Source organism: Engystomops pustulosus, chromosome 2, assembly GCF_040894005.1.
Source record: "Engystomops pustulosus chromosome 2, aEngPut4.maternal, whole genome shotgun sequence".
Classification (NCBI taxonomy): Eukaryota; Metazoa; Chordata; class Amphibia; order Anura; family Leptodactylidae; genus Engystomops; species Engystomops pustulosus.
Genome location: NC_092412.1, coordinates 50,541,530 through 50,560,778, shown reverse-complemented (window position 1 = coordinate 50,560,778; position 19,249 = coordinate 50,541,530). Strand labels below are relative to the sequence as shown.

Below are 19,249 nucleotides of genomic sequence, written 5' to 3'. Positions count from 1 at the left end.
AAATTCAGCATAACCAGGAAAATGATTTACTTTCTTGTTGGAAACTTTCTTACTTGCACATCCCCAAGAACGTCAGCGGGAGAGCAACTGTCACACGCCGATGACAATAGAAAACCACTAGCCGGGTAACAAACTAGGCCAGGAAAAGGTCCTGGTCTATCTTTTGTGCCTAATTAATATTAATATTAATATTAATATTATTAATAATAATAATCTTTATTTATATAGCGCCATCAAATTCCGTGACGCTTTACAAATCATAGGCCAAGCAGTTGGCGCATGCACTGGGCTGTGGAATCCATGGCCGTAAGCATCCGCCAAGTGAAATACATGGGGACGTGCGCTAGCCACAAAAAAACGGCAAACACTCGGCCCAAAAAACTTTTGTGTGTATGAGGCTTAAGAGTATAACATTGTCCCTAATATTCATTAGTCATACATTATGACTAAGGATGACTAACACGTCCAAAACAAGTCAATGGTTGCTCTTTTAGCTACTTTTTGTATCTCGTCTTAATACGTCGTATTAAAGTATGTTTGGGGTTTCTGTTTAGCCTGTTCGACTGTAAGGCACTTTCTTGTTTTTCACTGAATAAAACTGTGTTGAAACTAAAGTATTTTTTATTTTTTCTTGCTGAAGACCTTCTAACTGTCCCATAATACACTGGGGGGACCTGCAAACGACTTACGGGAAAGGTGTCTGCAAGCTTGAATAACATTAGCAAAATAAGAGGCCATATAAGATTGAAATTATCACAAAGCAGGGGAGTGGGGGGAATGGAAGAAGAATCTTTGCAAAAAGTAGGTCCCATCTTCAGAAAGATGGGCACCTCTGCACTATAAGGCAATGATAGGGCTGCTTTTGAAAGGCCACAATTTCCAAGGTTAAAGAATGGAAAAAAAGTGGAATTGATGCATATTTGTATTTTCTAGTGTAACAAAATACCAATGTGGACAGATCTGGTAATAGTTAGTTCTACAATTTAAAAAATGCTACTTTTTTATAACAAAACATGATTTCTGACCTCACTTGGTGGAGACCAGCAAGTATGATGTCCTCCATATACTCCAGATAGAACTGAGTCTTATCCCTAACATTCTATAAATCAGTAGCATCCACAAGGTCATAAAGAACATTCTAGAGAAGTATTGATCTATATTGATGTCAAAAGAGGAACCTGCGGTGATATAAAAACTACTTAGCTCAAGCAGCTTCTCTGTGCCTCTGTCTCTCCTCTCAATCAGCTTGAGTTCACTCCTTCTCCTTTCCATAGACCACATTGATGTTAATGTAATGTGCTTTACTATGATTGTCAGCTCAGTGGAGAGAGTTGGGATATAAAAAGCACTTTGGGCTTAAAAATTACATTGCAGAGTTTATTATATATTCACTTTTACTATTTATTTATACTATTTATATGAAGTTTGTTTCACAAAAAGTGGGTGTAGCTTAATGAAGTATTAACTTTTGGCAATTTTTATATTTATGGTGTTATTGCTTTAAATCTAAGGAGAAATGTATCTCAGTTTAAAAGACCCTTACCACCTTCACCAACTCTGTACACTTTGATAGGTGTCATTCCACTGATTTTGAAAAGGTTAAGAGGTCCTGAAGAGATCAGCATCATAAGTCCAAAAACCTGATATGCAAATTAGATTTTCTTCTGCCAGGTCACATGGTCCTAGGCTGGAGCACACAGTCTGGGACTACCAGACTGGTGTCGGTCATGATAGGTCGTCTTTAAGGACTATAACATACTTTACATTCCACACATGGCTATTTATATCAGCATTTTCTAAAATTATCCCAGATATAGCACAGCAATTAATATTGACACCACCGGAATTATTAGATGATGACCTTGAGATTTGTTTTGTATCTGTCTAATCTTGTGACACTATACCCTTGTCACTACCACTACCCTGTGTGCAGCTTTGTGTGCTATAAAAAGAATTTGAAGCCACCTATGGTCCACAATGAGTGATGAAAACATATAGTTGAGTCTTCCTTAGCATAATCATTTTCCTGCTGCTTACTCATATCATTATTTTTGTACTGCACTTTTGCTCTTTTCTGCATTATTTATGAATTGCATATTGGGAAACATCCAAGAACTGCATGACTGGCTTATAGATTGAACATTTTCTATCGTGCAATGAAGATTTAGAGCTGAGGCCATATTTTTTATGATTGTGGTTGGGTCTAAATTTACTTGTACATATACCATTTTGTAGATACATAGATTAGACCCAATCCACAGCTAATATATATTGTAAAGAAGCATGGCTATGGATATTCGTTATATTTAACTCCTTAAAGAGCTTATCCAGTAATGAAACTCAACCTGAACATACAAGATAGGGAATAAGTGTCGGAATATTGGGGATTCAATCAATTAGTTTTTATTTTTCAAAATAAAACTAAGGCAAGAGCGTGGGAGGGGGTTACAGACAGGGGTCTATTATAATAAGAGGTGTAGAGAAATGTAGGTATTATTATGCTCCATTTTCTGTATCCCCTCCTTCAAATGCCTCCTTTGCAGAAAATCTGACATTATAAAATGCTGGCTTCAGTAAAGGAGTATTATATTGGTTACTGTTAGGTAAGGCAAGGACCCCTCCGTTCCATGGAAAAAAAACTTTTTGCATTTCTATTTTATTCTACAGTCAGTACAGGCAGTCCCTGGGTTACATACAAGATAGGTTCTTTAGGTTTGTTCCTAAGTTGAATTTGTATGTAAGTCGGAACCATATATTTTTATATTTTTTTTGGTCTCTGTGACTTGATTTTGGATTTTAAAAATGTTGGATTGTCATAAGAACCAGGATTAAGAATAAAGCTTAATCGCAGACACATTTAATAACTGTTATAGCTGTTCATTGTAGCCTAAGGCTAAAGTACAGCAAATTACCAATTACCAGAGGTCCATTTGTAACTAGGGGTTGTATGTAAGTCGGGTTTACCTGATATATGAACTGTGAACTGTGAAATTTGACAAATTTGATTTTTTTTTCATTTTGTTTGTAGTCTCTATAAATGGTTAAACTGTAAATCCTAAACATTGACTGAGTTTTACCCATATGCGTCTTTAGAATATTCATGGGGGTAGGTTTAATCCCATAATCTTTAGGGGTCTTCACACCTAACACCAGTTTCATATTGAATTGTTAGGTGCTCCCGATTTTTTAGATTTTATTATTCGTCTCATAGTGTCTTCTAGTTTTCTATTGCTTCTTTCTAGATTACAGTTACTTGCCAGTCTATTGATCTGAGCCCTAATTTGGCTGGGGCTGCTAATTTTGGGGTAAGGGTTCACTTGGGATATGGGTCACATTTTACCCTTCTGGATGTTTACAAATACTTACAGCCATTTCATATCCTTGGGGATTTTTGTTAGAGGAAGATTCTCCTATATTTGTGATATTTCAATGCCTTTAGCCAACATTGTTACCACTGAAAGTACTGACCAGAAATGGGGTCAACTGGAATCTAATTTTAGTAAAAGAAGTCTATGGTCAACCTTGTTTATTCCGCAGTAGATTGGGATTATGGTCAGTAATTCTTATACTCTTTTTTCACATCAGCACAATTCCTTCTGAAGGCTTCAACTCCATAATATGTCATTTAAATTCACAATCCTTTTGCTGTTACTATTCACGTTTTTGCTGTACCACGGTGCCGGAAATGTGATTGTAGGTCAGACATAACCTATTCCCCATGAATCAGTCTCTGGCAGAAATGATAAGTGAATTAAAATCGAGGGACCCAGAATAATGCAGTACTCAAAATAACTTTATTTCGTTGTCACCTTTATCTTTTTAACACTAACCTGTAATTTTTTTTAGTTATGTCCAATGTTACCTCCCATAGAGTCATTATTAGGTACAATGTGCTTTAACAGGTATAAACATGGTACTTCTAAAAATATAAAAAAGTTTCAGAATTTTCTAACCATGGACTAGATTAAGAATTTAAATTATTCAATGGTGTGGTTAAAGGGGGTTTCCCATGTAGACAATATATGACATCTTGACAGGATATGTTGTAAATAGATGATAGATACAGGTGCTACCTCTGGGATTCAGCACCTATGTTGGGAATGGATGTCTAATGACCCAATTTCCACAGCGGGGCTGAATGGAGTCCACTTTCCATTCAACTCTATGGAAGCACCGAGTGTATAGCCATGGGAGTCAATTGTCATCGCTCCAATAGAGTTGCATAGAGGGTGGCCACGCATGCAGGGTACACTCTTCATTTAGCTTGACTGTGGCAAGAGGTTCACCAGAACTATGTTCCTGAGATAGGTGCGGGTACCAAAAGTGGGACCTGTGTCTATCATCTATGTAAGACATACTGTATCCTGTGGATATGCAATAATAGTGTTGATGGGAAACCTCTTTAAAGGGGTATTCATGTAACTATTGTCATATTTCATTGAAAAAAGGTGCAAAGAGCGTATCTGGCTCTGTAGGACCAGTCCTAACTTGTGTTACATAATGAACCAATTGAATTTTGTGATCACTGTGTAATGCTTAACTTCAACTGTGGTGGGGAAGCCAAGCACTGTACTAATTTTTTTAATGGCAGTCCTTTAATATAACAGAGCATATGTTCAACTGCATCATTCTTATGATGGGTGGAGTCCCTGTGGTCCCCCAAGATCAGCTTCTTATTTGCTGTCCAAAGGAGTTTGCAATTTCAACACATCAGCTTCAAGTCTGTGTACCAAAATGCATACTGTTTGTATGTCCTCGATCAGTTTGGGGTTTAGGAGTGTATTATAAAGCATAAGCCTAAATCTCCATTTCTAGGTATATTGAACTCTCATTATCTCAATATCTTTGTAAAACTGATGGAGAAAAGGACTTGGGGGTATTGGTAGATGGTAAACTCAATTTTAGTGATCAGTGTCAGGCGTCGGCTGCTAAAGCAAATAAAATTATGGGATGTATCAAGAGAAGAATAGATTCTAATGATAAGTACATAGTTCTGCCCTTATACAAATCCCTGGTCAGACCACACATGGAATATTGTGTACAGGACATAGTGGAGCTGGAACGGGTGCAGAGGAGAGCAACCAGGATTATTAGGGGAATGGGGGAACTAGAATACACTGACAGATTATAAAATTTTGGATTATTTAGTTTATAAAAAAGACGACTGAGGGGAGACCTCATTACAATGTACAAATACCTGAACGGACAGTACAAGGATCTCTCCAAAGATCTTTTTATACCTAGGCCTGTGACCAGGACAAGGGGGCATCCTCTACGCCTAGAGGAGAGGCGATTCTACCATAACCATAGACAAAGGTTCTTTAAATTTGAACATGTTCAAGAGGAGACCAATAATATCACATTGTATGGGAATAAAACTTTCTGTTAGTAGTTTTTGTTGATCCAGGGAGTTATTTTGACTGCCGTATTAGGGTTTGGGAAGAAATTTTGGCATCAGCCTTGAAGGGTTCTTACCTTCTTTTGGATCAACGCAAAATAATGTATAGGTGGGACTTGTTGGACTGATGTTTTTTTCTAACCTTTTTTTACTACCAATATATAGGCAGTCCCCGAGTTACATACAAGATAGGTTTTATAGGTATGTTCTTAAGTTGAATTTGTATGTAAGTCAGAACATGTATATTTTATAGTTGTAACTCCAGACAAATTAGCGGAACAAGGATTAACAATAAAGCTTCTTTTCAGATGCCTTATAGTTGATCATTTCAGCTTGGGACTTGGGAAGTAACATCCAGAGAGCTTCCCCAGAGCTCACAGGGGGCAGAGAGGTCTGTCTGTAACTATGGGTTGTCTGTAAGTCAGGGACTGCCTCTATTGTAAAATCCATGTAAAATATTTAAAACAAAGTGGATCTATTGTTACTGCACCATTAACACAAGCAATGATCAAAGTTTCAGTCAAAACTAGAGAATCTGCAAGACATTATTACATCTCTATTAATCGGATATACTATCGGAAAAACTAGACACATAAATGGGGAGATTTATCATAGGCATCTGAGGTAAAACTGTTCTAGATGCCAATGGAAACCAATCAGAGCTCAGCTTTAATTTTATAAACAGCTGTGGGAAAATGAAAGCTGAACTCTGATTGGTTCTCACAGATCTGCTTTTTGAGAGACTTTTTATAGAGCTCCACCATAGCCTCTAGGACGTTGTGCCGCATGGTATTGATGTCTTCATTTCTAATGTTCTTCCCATTGGCAACATTAGATACCTGTTTCCAAGAATATCATATATTCTATTTAGTGAATTATAAAGCTTATCCGTGGGGAGAGACCCCACACTGTAAGGATTAAAGAGCCTGGACATACTGTAGCTCAGCATATATAAATGTACTGAATCCTCGGGGAAATGTTTGTGTGTGTATCAGCCTAGTCTTTTTTTTCTACTGCTGACTAAGGCGCTTTTAAAGCATGTAACTGAGAAGGAAAGGAGGGGGCAAGTATATTTAATTTGGTTCTCCAATCTCAGCTTTGGGATTCAGTCCATTAACCCCTTCCCCGCAGAGCTGAAGATTTGCTACAGTCCTCTAGAGAGCAGTAGACTAGCCGATTTCATCTTTGTGAGATTTAATAAGAATAAAATATTCAAAGACACAGAGTAGCCGGGGTTGAACGTTGCGTTATTGAAAATGTCAACCATCTTTAAGATGAGACGTTGCGTTTAGAGACTTAGGGTTGTAAATGAATTGCTGCACTGTCAAACAAAGAGGCACTAAATGGAGGCAAAAAAAATAGAATCATTTAATAAAATGTGTATTTTATAACTTTTGGCTGTAGAACGTCAACGCGCTTATCTTGACAAGATTTTTAAGACCTATCGCCCTCAGCAACGCACAAGAAGCGGAGCCTGTGAAATACAGGTTTTTCCCACGCAGCATAGTGCCCCCTGCCCCCCACTCACAGGTTATTATAATGAATAATATAGCTTTTTATGCAAGTGTGGCATTTCTAGTACTTCTAATGCTCCCTGGAGGATAAATGAGAACAGGAACTGCACATATCAAATGGAAAACTTCAGCTGGAATTTCATATCACCCAAATGGCTCATCTCCCAGTCAAAAATAATAGCAATTAATCAAGGCGCACAATCTATTAAAAGCATTACAGTACATCCTCTGCCTAACAAACACCCTCTTGCACATCCTGATTTATTGGAATATTAGTCTCTCCAGCTGAAATACACTAACAAGGATATATATCCATTGCAGCCTATTATACCGTACTCAGACAGTCCAAGATTTATAAGGAGAACTATGAACGAGATAAAATGTGATGTCAACTGGTTTTCCTACAAGGTATGCTGCCAGGATACACAGACGGCTCCCCTCAAAGTGACCGTAAAGTTCCTTTGCCTACAAATGCCTACTTAAAAGCGCCAAAGTCACAAATGCCACCAGAACTGAGTGCAGGGGGTGTGGGTATACACAGGTCCTGGAGCCTTTGAGCGCCCATAAAGATAACAAGCTGAATGGTGATGGTCCAACAGCAGGGACCCCCACTGATCATGACAATGGGACAACCAGAAATCCAGGGATAAAGTTCTCACTAATGAGTGTAACTATAGCACAAGCATACGTCCTATCGCTCTATGCAATAGCGTTGGAGGGTTGGTTATTGCTGAACACAGGGCTCAGCTATCTCTGCAATTCACTGTCTTAGTGAGTGCTGGAAATAGCCAGTCGCTGTGCTCTGCAATTTCCATCACTCCCATGTGATAGTACGTATGTCACTACACCATTTGTTCAGAACAGGACTCATGTCCAGATTGCAGGGGTTCCCGTTCACGTATTCTGTGGAGGTCCCAGCAGTCAGATTTACCCCGATCAGCTTGTTTTTTCCTATTCTGTGGTAAAAGGAGTTACTCTCCCATGTGCTATAAAAATCACATTATGGTTGGGGGACCTGGCGTATATTTTGTATTGGAACCCAGCAGCTATACCATGTAGGTTCTCTTATAACAGAGTCAAGCACTAGAAGACAATGGTCAATGTAATGATGGCTGGTATCTAGTAATAAGCAGAGTGCTAACACCTGCTCTACTCTGACACGGTGACCCAAAATATCCTCCTGCTAAGTCTCCTGCTCCTCCTATGGGACTTAGACATGATGTGAGGCTCTTGAGTAGCACACTTCAGGCACAGTAATGAATTCTTGTCATCAATGATCAAGGGCACAGGTTACATGGAATATGCAAATTGCATCCAATTTATTGGCACCTGGTTTTCTATCATTTAAATCAATTAAATGAAGTTGGTTAAAGCAGTTCTTCTGATTTTTGCGATATAGATAAACATGTTAAGTGTGTTCTTCATCAGCTGTCAGCAGTACATATTGGAGCTGCACCACACACTACTACTGCTGGTCCCAATACTGTGTACAAGATTGACTTTTTTTCATATTCATCTCATTCGATATCGTGTTTTAGTATCCACATTTAGTTATTTATGTGAAATTAATGATCATAGAGACTGTTCATAAGGTTGGAATAATTCATCTTTACTACATGTGAGCGGTGTGATAAAAATTATGTTATAAATTATGTTGGGACATGCTTTGGTTGTTTTACATAATTTTACATAAGGGAGGGGGGCCTGAGGCTAAAATGGATTACCCGTATTTTTTTAAAGGCTCTTTTTGCTCCCTAAAGAAGGAAGTTCAAAAATGTACTCACCTTTGACGACTGGTACCAAGGGTTAGTGTAGTCAAATGACTCTTAACTGCTGTGGCCAGACAGTCATGTGCCATTTTGAATGGCATCACTGCTGACATCTAGTGGGGGAAGGAAAGCAGAAGATGAGCAACCAACACGGGAAATGTAAATGGTCTTGGGAAAGGTAAGTATACATCTATTCCCCCTCTAGAGAGCATAAAAGACAATTTCGAAAAGAGTCAGAAAAACACTTTCAAACTTCAATATAACTAAAAAAGCGAAGCAGTCAGAAATGAGATGCAATAATATTTATACCCCTTCATGCTTAGTAACTATACATGGGTAACATCCATCAATCAGATTTTATGAGCTGTGAATAAATCGCCTTTAGTTTGCTTTTACCAGAAGTGCCAAGCAGTTTCATTTCCCTTTATTTGCTATGGATATATTCCGAGATGTACACAGTTATTAGTCATTCTGCACAAATAACCTACATTTCCCCCCATAGCTGTACAAACTAATATATCTGCTTCTCTATGTCTAAATTTAATTTTATCTACACACTCCGACAGAACTGTTTTTGCCTACCGGTCGCATTATAGTAATCCCCAGCATAGTACAGCATCGGTATGTAATGCTACAATTATGAATCCTATCCATTACTTGTGGGAAAATATTGCATTGCAAAACTATTTACTAAGCTGACCAGAAGATATTGACTGCTGAATCTGGCAAGAAAAGATAATTCTCTGCTCCTTTCATTGCCTAATGTCTAACACAACACCCCCCAACCCCATTGCTCATAGCACATTATCACCTAAATCCAAAAGTAGAAGCTATCTCACATGCATAACTGGTTCTGGGGTTGAGAGTCTCCAGTCTCTAATAAAAAAAAAAACATTGGAACCATAAATAAAACAGTTTTTTATAAACAACATAACATAAATGTGTAATTACAGAAGGACCCAAGGTGGCCTGGTCTTGTACTCTGTTGACTTCTTTGGGACTTCTGGAATAGCTCACAGGACATTATCTAATGTTGGAAGTCAACATCACAGGGCAGCTAAGGGGAGACTCAAGTGTAGGGGGGACTTTAGTATGGCTGGGTGATGTATGTTGTTTATTGCCCAAACTTCTATAACCTGGCCCATGCGTAGAGGACAGTAGTGGATTATAATATAAGCGGTTTGGGTGGTAGCACAGGGGCAAAGCCTTCTAGGGAGTCCAAGGCCACCAAAACCACCCACCAAAATTTTATACAAGGCCACATGTCTAAAGCCTAAAGAGCCTAAAGCAGGCATAAGGGACGCATCTTCCATTCACCAAGAAGCCTGAATCTGGTACCATACGTTGGTACGTATTCCAGACTTGAAGGGGTCATAATAATTATACAGCCCAGAGCCCATGGCAATCTTAATCCACTCCGATAGAGGATTCTGATAAACCACCATGTGAAGGGTAAATTATACGTGTGATATGTTCAGAAAAAACTGATTTCATAAAGTAAGTACAAAGTTACAATGATTAGCCAATGCGGCCAACCATGCCGTAAAATTTTCCAAACTGATGGACAACATTTTTGGCAGACAGAATTTGATCATCTGCTCACTAGTCAACTTATATGCCCACCCTACCACGCAGACTGTTAAGCCAAACACTTTCAGGGTTCAACTTGGACATCTTTTACTATTATACTCACTGTGGGGGATTAATCATGAATGCCCCAGTTGTGATGCTCCCCCAGTAGTGCATGATGCAGCCAATATACTAGGGGCGCCAACAGCCAATGCTCCAGGATGGAGGTGCCCTTGCCCGGCCCACTCTCTGCCCCTACTAAACTCACTTACATGGAATTGCAACTTTTTCAAGGCTTGTTAGCCAGAAAACTTCCATAAAGGCCATAATAATAGGCCCACTATTTTTAAGACTGTCACATAAATACTCCTATTCACTGGCAATGAACAGTGACATGTAGTTGTTTCAAGAGTGTCTGTCAAGAATGGAAGAAACTGAGAACACATAAGTTGCATTAGCACATTAACAGGGCCATGGAGGTGGTCAGATATTTTGTTTTCTTTAAATTTGAATATTGCTCTGGAGGAAACATGGATAAATATAAAAAATACTGTAGACCTTCATTGTCTTTATATTCTTAAAGGAACCATCTATTGCTAACATTTGCCTGAAATTATCACTAAAGGATCAAACAGGAAAAAAAGGGAAAATAAAACTTTGGTTGATTGAATTTTATTTTAATTCAGTAAACTTTATGTTACTTGATTGTTTAGTAGACATACAGAAATATAATTTTTCTGATACTTCCCCAAGTTTTTACATCAAGTTTAGGTGACAGGGGATTTGGTGAAAGCACTATATATATAAGTAGACAGTTAACAAAATGGCCTTCAACACTTTATCAAGCTGCTCCTTCTGTTTTTGAAAAGCTATAACTGCATTCTTGTGTTTTCATATTTCCTTTGTCTTTCCTTCATTCCATTATCTTTGATAACGCTATAGGTTTTTTGTCGTGCCTGCATCTTCACCGCTCAGATACTAAATAGATATAGTCTTCCTAATGCAGCAATAACGCTGAGATTTGATCAGTCCCTAGGGCCTGTGTAAAATGACCTAAAGGACCTTCACAACTTATGCTAAGAGCTGCCTGCTAGAAGGGAGGGATAGATTCACATTTCCTTTATATTGTTTCTCACTCATAATATAAGAAAATAAATTATATTTCTTAGAGAAGGCAATGACTATTCTATCAGCACAAACCAAATGAATATCCCATCATTTAAAATTGTTGTGCCCTTCTTCCGACCATTCCTATACAGCACCTCCCTTTCTACTGGCATCCTGATATATTATTGATGGCTTCTCTCTTGGATCGGTTTGCTGCTGTTTGCAGTGGCAGAGAGATACTGGAACCTCAGAGTGTTAGCCTAGAGTTGTATGTCACCATCCCACCTTGAAGGAATAGGATTATCGCTCTTCCAGTCATACCGGCATATCAGGTCATCTTAGAACACACAGAATAGAAATTGAAACTTCAATGTGACTGATCGAGACATCGAGAGGATCATACAACTCAATATGAGATGTCTGTTTCCATGGCGAAGAGTATACTGTCTTACTTTTTCATTGGAAGAACCTGGTGAACCAAGTGGGTAATCTTTCACCTTTCTCTACAGATATTCAGAATTTTACAGATTTTTTGTGAAGCTTTGACAAAGATTTCTTACAAATCTAAGCCTAAGCAATGCCAGTGCAGATATTCTGCACATTGTCTGTTTCTACAGACAGGGGACATAAAACAAAGAGAGAAGATAAAGTGGAACGGGAAGAGATAGACATAGTTGAGGAGAATGGTGAAGCCATGGATATTGTTTCTTTCGCCGGCAGTTGTACTCTCCATGGACTGAATCACATTATCACTGAAGGACCTTGGGGGATCCGGCGTTTGGTTTGGGCTGGAGCCTTTTTAGTTTCCCTCTTTTTATTCCTTTCTCAGGTTTGGGAACGTGTGGTTTACTATAAATTGTATCCTCGTCTCACAGCCATCGATATGATGGTGGCGAACAAACTGGCCTTCCCAGCAGTTACTTTGTGCAACTGCAATCGCTTCCGATCTACTCAGCTCTCTGATTCTGACTTACTCTACTTAGCTCCTATGGTAGGTTCCCCAGAGGATGGGGATACTCAATTGGTTTCTGAACCCTCTCGGCAAACTGGTGCTGGTATGTCTGATTTGTACGAGATCACTGACCGCTCATCTCACCAGCTTGATGAAATGATGCTGGACTGCAAATATCAAGGAAAAGATTGTGACCCTGATGACTTTGTCCCGGTAAGATAACAGAAAGTTTCTAATAGAGAAAATAGTTGAAGATGTAAAATGGCAAATAAAACTTGTAAAATGTATCACTTATTATAGATTTAGACAAACAAGTGTATACAGAAAGCGTGTGGGGGAAGCTTAAGTTCTTATTATGGGGGTGGTATTCCATCATGTTGGGAGAGTAGTTACATGAACTTTCGGAATACTGGAGGTGGAAACTTAAGAAGAAATGACTCAGTTGTGTATTATCTCAATCCGAGTCTATCACAGTGACAACTTAGAATTTTTATAAAGTTGTTTATAGCAACTGGCAATATCAGGTAATAGTACTGCAGGGTGTACATGGGCCCAAGCTTATAAAAGATTAACAAGGGACAAGCATTGATGAGAGAAAGCAAGATGAAAGTTCTAAGTTTTGGATTTATTTCATGAAACATTCATTTATCCTGCGGTATATTCATGGGAGAATATCATTATTTGAAGCTTTGCGCTTCTGCTTTTATTAGTCTGTGCTAACAGTATGTGGCTTCGCATTTTCGTTAGATGGGATGGAAGTAATCTAATTAACTGTTGTATTATAAATGGGGATGTTTCCACATTAGGCTCCGTTGTGCACTGGGATGTTATTACACAAATCTGAAGGATGTCGATGGAGGATTAATGTTACCTGATCGTTGATTTCTTTGTTTTAGTTCATTCCCCTAGTATATATATATATTGTACATATACATTGATCAATCAAAGTGAACAACATTGATCGGGTCCCAGTATACACTGTTTAGTACCTTACAAAGTGGTCTGAGACAGGATGATGGTCTGAGTCAGGAGACAGGGTCATGCTTGTCCGAAACTTATTGATAGATATATAGATAATTATAGTTTAGCGATGGGTAACATGTCAGGTCTGATCCCACGGAAGGATATTTTATTAAAGACGTTACTCTGTACACATGTCACCTACCTTATGGAGTAAATCCCTTCAAACAACAAGATTGTGCTAATGTAATCTCTTTCAGCAGATAAACCCTAACATTGCAAAACTTTGGGGGTCATTTACTAAGGGCCCGATTCACCGTTTCCCGACGTGTTACCCGAATATTTCCGATTTGCGCCGATTTTCCCTGAATTGCCCCGAGTTTTTTGCGCACGCGATCGGAATGTGGCGCATCGGCGCTGGCATGCACGCGACGGAAATCGGGGGGCGTGGCCGAACGAAAACCCGACGGATTCGGAAAAACCGCCGCATTTAAAACAAAAAATTGGTCGCACGCGCCATACTCACATGCACCAGGAACAGATCAGTGAACTCCGACGCAACTCGGCGACACCTGGTGGACATCGGGCGCAGGACCTTCATGAATCACCGGAAGACCCGAACGCTCGTCCGAGAAGCTGCCGCTGGAACGCGAATGGACCGGGTAAGTAAATGTGCCCCTTTGACTTGGTCTAGGAAGCACTTGACCGTAGAAACTGACCCATATGTTAGGTCCTTGTATCATACAAAAATATGTTGCAAGGACTTCCTGAACATAGGTGCCAACTATATGATCTACTATGGTTCTCGCAGTTTTTTCCATTCAAGCCCTAGCTTGCCCTCTGCCCACTCTCCACCCCATGCCCATTGTGGCATGCAGGTTGGAGAACTGCCAGAAAATGCTGGGAACAAGGACATTCATATGGTTTCTCTACCAGAAAACTTGCAAAGCAGCCTTAATATATCTCCCCCATTATGTCCTCATTCCATATTAAAAATGTTTTCTTTGGGGGGTGTAGAATGTTTTTAATGGGACCCAGGCGAAAAAAAATTACAATTTATATTTACCTCAGTCCTTACCTCCAGTCCAACACAGTTAGTATACACAAGCTCAGTGATGACGTCAACAGCGGCCATCCATTGCTGCCTGTGGCTGCCTTTTTTTTTAGACTTTAGCAGATGTGTGCTGTCAATGTGATGTCATTGTTGGGCTAATGTATCGCAACAATGACTGACGGTCACCAAAGGAGAAGTGCTCGTCCATAGATATGGACCAAAGTAAACATAAGTACTTTTTATTTTTACACCTCTTGGGGCCTATATAATGTCTATTCCTGGACAACCTGTCTCCTTTCTGTCATGAAGGAGAAGTGTTCAATGAGACCCAGCATGACATTATCAGCATCTGATTGGAGGAACATACAAATATGGGCCTTTAATTATTCCCCACCAATGTTGCCTTAGGCAGCCGTCTATTCAGCTCAGTTTGTCCTGACCCAAAATTAGGTTAATACATTGCTTATAAAAGGAATGTTTTAACCTATTTTTCAAGTAAATATTTCACCCCAGCTATTGTACTGACCCCGGCTCATGTTTTTTCTGTGCAATTGCGGTGGTTCCACATAAACTTAGGTGAGTTGACTATATTATTATATATATATTTATTTTTACAGACAGACAGTACAAAAGTCCAGAGCAGCACAGCGTTGCATATAGCGGTGGGTTCTACGCCTTAGAATCCTTGGCCAGTCCTCAATATATTCCAAAAGATATGGCAGCACTCCAAAGTTCAAAAAGTGAAAAATGGTGATCCTTTATCCCATATTAAATGAAACATTTTGGTTACAAGCTTTAGGAGATTTTGGTTACCAAAACATTACACTTTAATATGGAATAATGGATCACCATTTTTCATTCTTTGAACTTTGGAGTTCTGCCATTGTTTTGGATTAGATCGAGAGATACCGTAGATAATGGGGGTCAGTTACTAAGGGCCCGATTCGCGTTTTCCCGACATGTTACCCGAATATTTCCGATTTGCGCCAATTTTCCCTGTATTGCCCCGGGTTTTTGGCGCACGCGATCGGATTGTGGCGCATTGGCGCCGGCATGCACACGACGGAAATCGGGGGGGGGGGGGGGCATACAAAAACCCGACGGATTCAGAGAAACCGCCGCTTTAAAAAAAAAGTGTCGCGGGACACGCACTTACCTTCACCAAGTATAGGATTGTGAACTCCAGCGGGCCTCGGCGGACTTCAGCACAACAGCGACACTTGGTGGACGTCGGAGGGACTGCCTTAGTGAATCGCCGGAAGACCCGAATCCACCGCAGAGAACACGCCGCTGGATCGCGAATGGGCCGGCTAAGTAAATCTGCCCCAATGTTTCCATAACAATAATGTTATACTGAAACTGACTATAAAATAGCCAAAACATTTTTTAACATTTTGTGAAACCAGTCGAAATCTGTGAATGCCTTATCCCCTCCATTGCCATACAACCTCAGGTAACATGTACTTTTAAGTTTTGCATATCCCGTTTTCAAGAAGTGTATAATGAGTCACAGCATCACAGGAAATAACGTTGAATGTCAGATCAGTAGAGAAAAGTACAAATTACCAGATCTATGATTTCGGTTGATTAAGGGACGTGATCACACCTACCTATGTTCTTATCAGCCACTTACTTATAAATCAATATGAAACCATAATTATTTTCTATATACCGCAAGCTAAAGTCACAGAATTTATGAAACATTTCAGAAATACATTATATTGTTTCAATTTACTTTCCACAACAAATATTTCTTCGCCATCTAGGGTCATTATACTATGAGTCTATTGAAGTATTGCAGGACATTGGGAACCTTTTCTATGGTTTTTCAGTTGATTTTTTTTAATACAGAGAGCGAGAAGTGCAAGTGGGAGGGAAAGCTGAGGAAATGAGTCATGTAACAGACTAAGACCTTTAATATATTCTGGGGCAGAATAAATGTTCTATACTTGTTCTATGTATGTATATAGGTAGAGGAGAACAAACTAACAGGAAGAAGGTAACCCAATAGAGATGAGCAGATCCAAACTTTAAAGGGAACCTACCACCACGAATCTACCTATAAAGGTAGATTGGGTGGTAGGTGGATCAATAGGAGGTGAGAATAGCCCTTTTAAGGGCTAATCCTCACGTCCCCGCACTTTTTGGAAACTTTTATTAGATGTAAACTTTCTTATGCGGCTACTGGGGCATGGAGTAGCCGCATCTGAGGTCCGCGCCTGTGCGGTCACTGCTCCGAAGCCGGAGCTGCACATGCGTGGGCCTGCTGTTCTGCGCATGCGCAGACGGTAGGTTCGTTGGACATGGGCGCGCAGCTACGAGGAACTGCGCGCTGAAGATTGTGAGTAGGAGGAGAAAAGAGGCTACTGGGACATGGAGTAGCCGCCCAGTGTAACCTCAGATGCGCCTACTCCACGCCCCAGTAGCCGCATAAGAAAATATACATATAACTCTAATAAAAGTTTCCAAAAAAGTGTGGGGACGCGAGGATTAACCCTTTAAAGGGCTACCCTCACGTCCTATTGATCCACCTACCAACCGATCTACCTTTATAGGTAAATTTGTGGTGGTAGGTTCCCTTTAAGACCAATAAGAGCCATGGCTAGTAGCTAGGGGTGTCAATTTGCCGGATTGGCTGCATGGGCGCCAATCATGCAATCTATCCGGATTGTCTGAATATGCAGGGAGCACACAGACCCCGGGCCCAAATGTTCGGGTCCACTCGTCTCTTCAACCCAAGTGAATTGCGCATATCAGAACTAGAGTACATGCGGTTTTGTTTCTTGACTATAATAATCAGCATAAAATGGAAGTGTATTTTTACAAGATTTCTCTATTCGCACTCGCACAGTTGTCTTATTGTGTCCTCTGAACTGCTATGCTATGCACAATAGAGGAAGTTGCCTCCATAGACATGTTCCAATCACTGTAATTAAAAGACCAATACAAAGAAAGGTGCCAAGTGTAATAAAAACCGACCTAATGTCCTCTTATTCTTCTGATTAGAAAAAAGTCAAATGAGGATAGGACAAGGTGTCTGATGCTACTTTAATAACTCTTTTTTCTCAAATCCTCAGAGTTAGACTAGAAAGTACAAAAAGAGGTGTCCATGGAAACCTCTAGTAGGATAATAATAATACCTCTCAGAAAGATAATAGGGACATTAATGCAGTATGTAAAGTTCTACTTGCTTCTATGTGTGAATATCGACTACTTGGCACTTGCTGTATAATCATAACAGTCTATTACATGAGGGGCACATATATATTTAAGGCCATGTTGAAAGTTTACCTAACCTTTCAACAAACTTTGCAGAATAGTACATTGTGCATACAAATTGAATACATTGGAAAATGAGAAAGCAGCCTCGAAAAAATAGTAAAATTGTCCTTATCTTGTATTTGACTACAGACTTGTTGGAGTCCCAGGCAATAAAAGGGGCCAGTCAGCTAACCAAGAGCCATGGGGTTAAAATGATCTAATATTGCTGATACAAATTCTGGTGCACGATGCACTTCCAAATATATGAACTTAGTATCCAGGTTCTGTACATTTAGAAATATTATGTGGTCTGCGTCATTTGCAAGGGCTGGTGTTGCTAGCGGGTGGTGGTGTCTACTTCTCTTCTTCGTTTAGTTCGTGAATGCAGAAAAACAGAATAGGGCACATTTACTAAGAAAGTCGGAAACTTCACTAAAAGTGCTCTTTCCGTGTATAATGCTGTGTGCGACAGATTCATTAAGAACGTGGGCCAGAAATCTGCACTGGGCCGACAGAGTTCACCAACTTTTTTTGGGTGCACCTTTACCATTGGGCGTCCAACAGACTTTGCATGTTAAATATGGCGTACGGTCTGACTGAGCACCGGAATGTCCCCTAATTTGTGTCGTGGTCAGCACAGCTGCGCCACAAAACAGTTTATTTAGATTGCAGTCATGTAGTTATGAAACAGTACTGATCTATATTAATGTGAAGAAAGCATCTGGAGTAAGATGTGAGTTTATCTGAAAGGTATCTGTCCTCCGGTCCTGTTTACTCCTCTACAACCTCCTCACAACCTATGTGACCTTGTGTCTGTCTCGTTCTAGAAAGATGAAATTTTCAGATAATTCAAAGTATAAGTAAGTAATGGGGAAGGGTGGGAAATCGAAATTTATAGTATAATAGTAGACAGGAATTAAACCAAATACACCTACTTGTGGGCCTGCTGTCCTGGAGTCCGGGTCATATCTTGAATAGTGCTAAGACACTTTCATTCCGGCTAAAAAAATAGACTTTTAAAATATGCTAATTAGTGCTCTTTCAGTAACTAATTATGCACTCCTACTACGTGTTAACATAGCCACACACTCCCCTACCTGAGTGCCAGTGATGTCATCCGACTTTTGGGAAGTCTCGTGAGTGTGAGCGCTCGTCTGCGAACAAGGATGAGCTTTTGCATTCATGAGACTTCTGAAAGAGACTAACTTAATGAGCACCAGGAATATTTTAAAAGTCAAATTTTTTGCCGGAATAAAGGTGTTTCAGCTCTGTTCAAGATATTTCCAGGACTGCAGAACAGAAGGCCAACAAGTCAGTGTGGGGGGATTTATCATTGGGTTTTTTGTCAATGTTTGGTGTTGTTTTGGTGCACTAGTGGTGCAAATGCTGTTTTGAACATTGGACAGTGCAAAGTTACATTGAAATAGACCCTGCTTGGGCCAAATTCATTATTTATTATTCATTTATGTTTTCACAATACTGTGCTAAATTCATGATTTGCGACTTGGCATAAATTTACGTTTAGGCATATGTTTTGGTTCAAAATTACTCCAGTCACCCCATTGCATAGAAATAGGACAAAACCCACTATCAAATTTATCAAAACCAATTGCTCCTTGGAGGGAAATGTGTAGCAAAAAAAGAACATTTAACGACAAAGCAAAA

At 39.7% G+C, this 19,249-nt stretch overlaps 1 protein-coding gene across 4 annotated transcripts in view; it reads left to right on the top strand.

Annotated features, from left to right (window-relative positions):
- Positions 1-19,249, top strand: part of ASIC1 (acid sensing ion channel subunit 1) — a 167,018-nt gene that overhangs the window by 94,768 nt on the left and 53,001 nt on the right. Inside the window, exon 1 of one of the 4 annotated variants that reach the window (XM_072134564.1) lies at positions 12,052-12,522. The exons of the other annotated variants lie outside the window; for them this stretch is intronic. Coding sequence (XP_071990665.1) covers positions 12,052-12,522 — 471 coding nt within the window. Of the gene's footprint in view, positions 1-12,051; positions 12,523-19,249 lie in introns of those variants that run through there. 4 annotated transcript variants of the gene reach the window in all.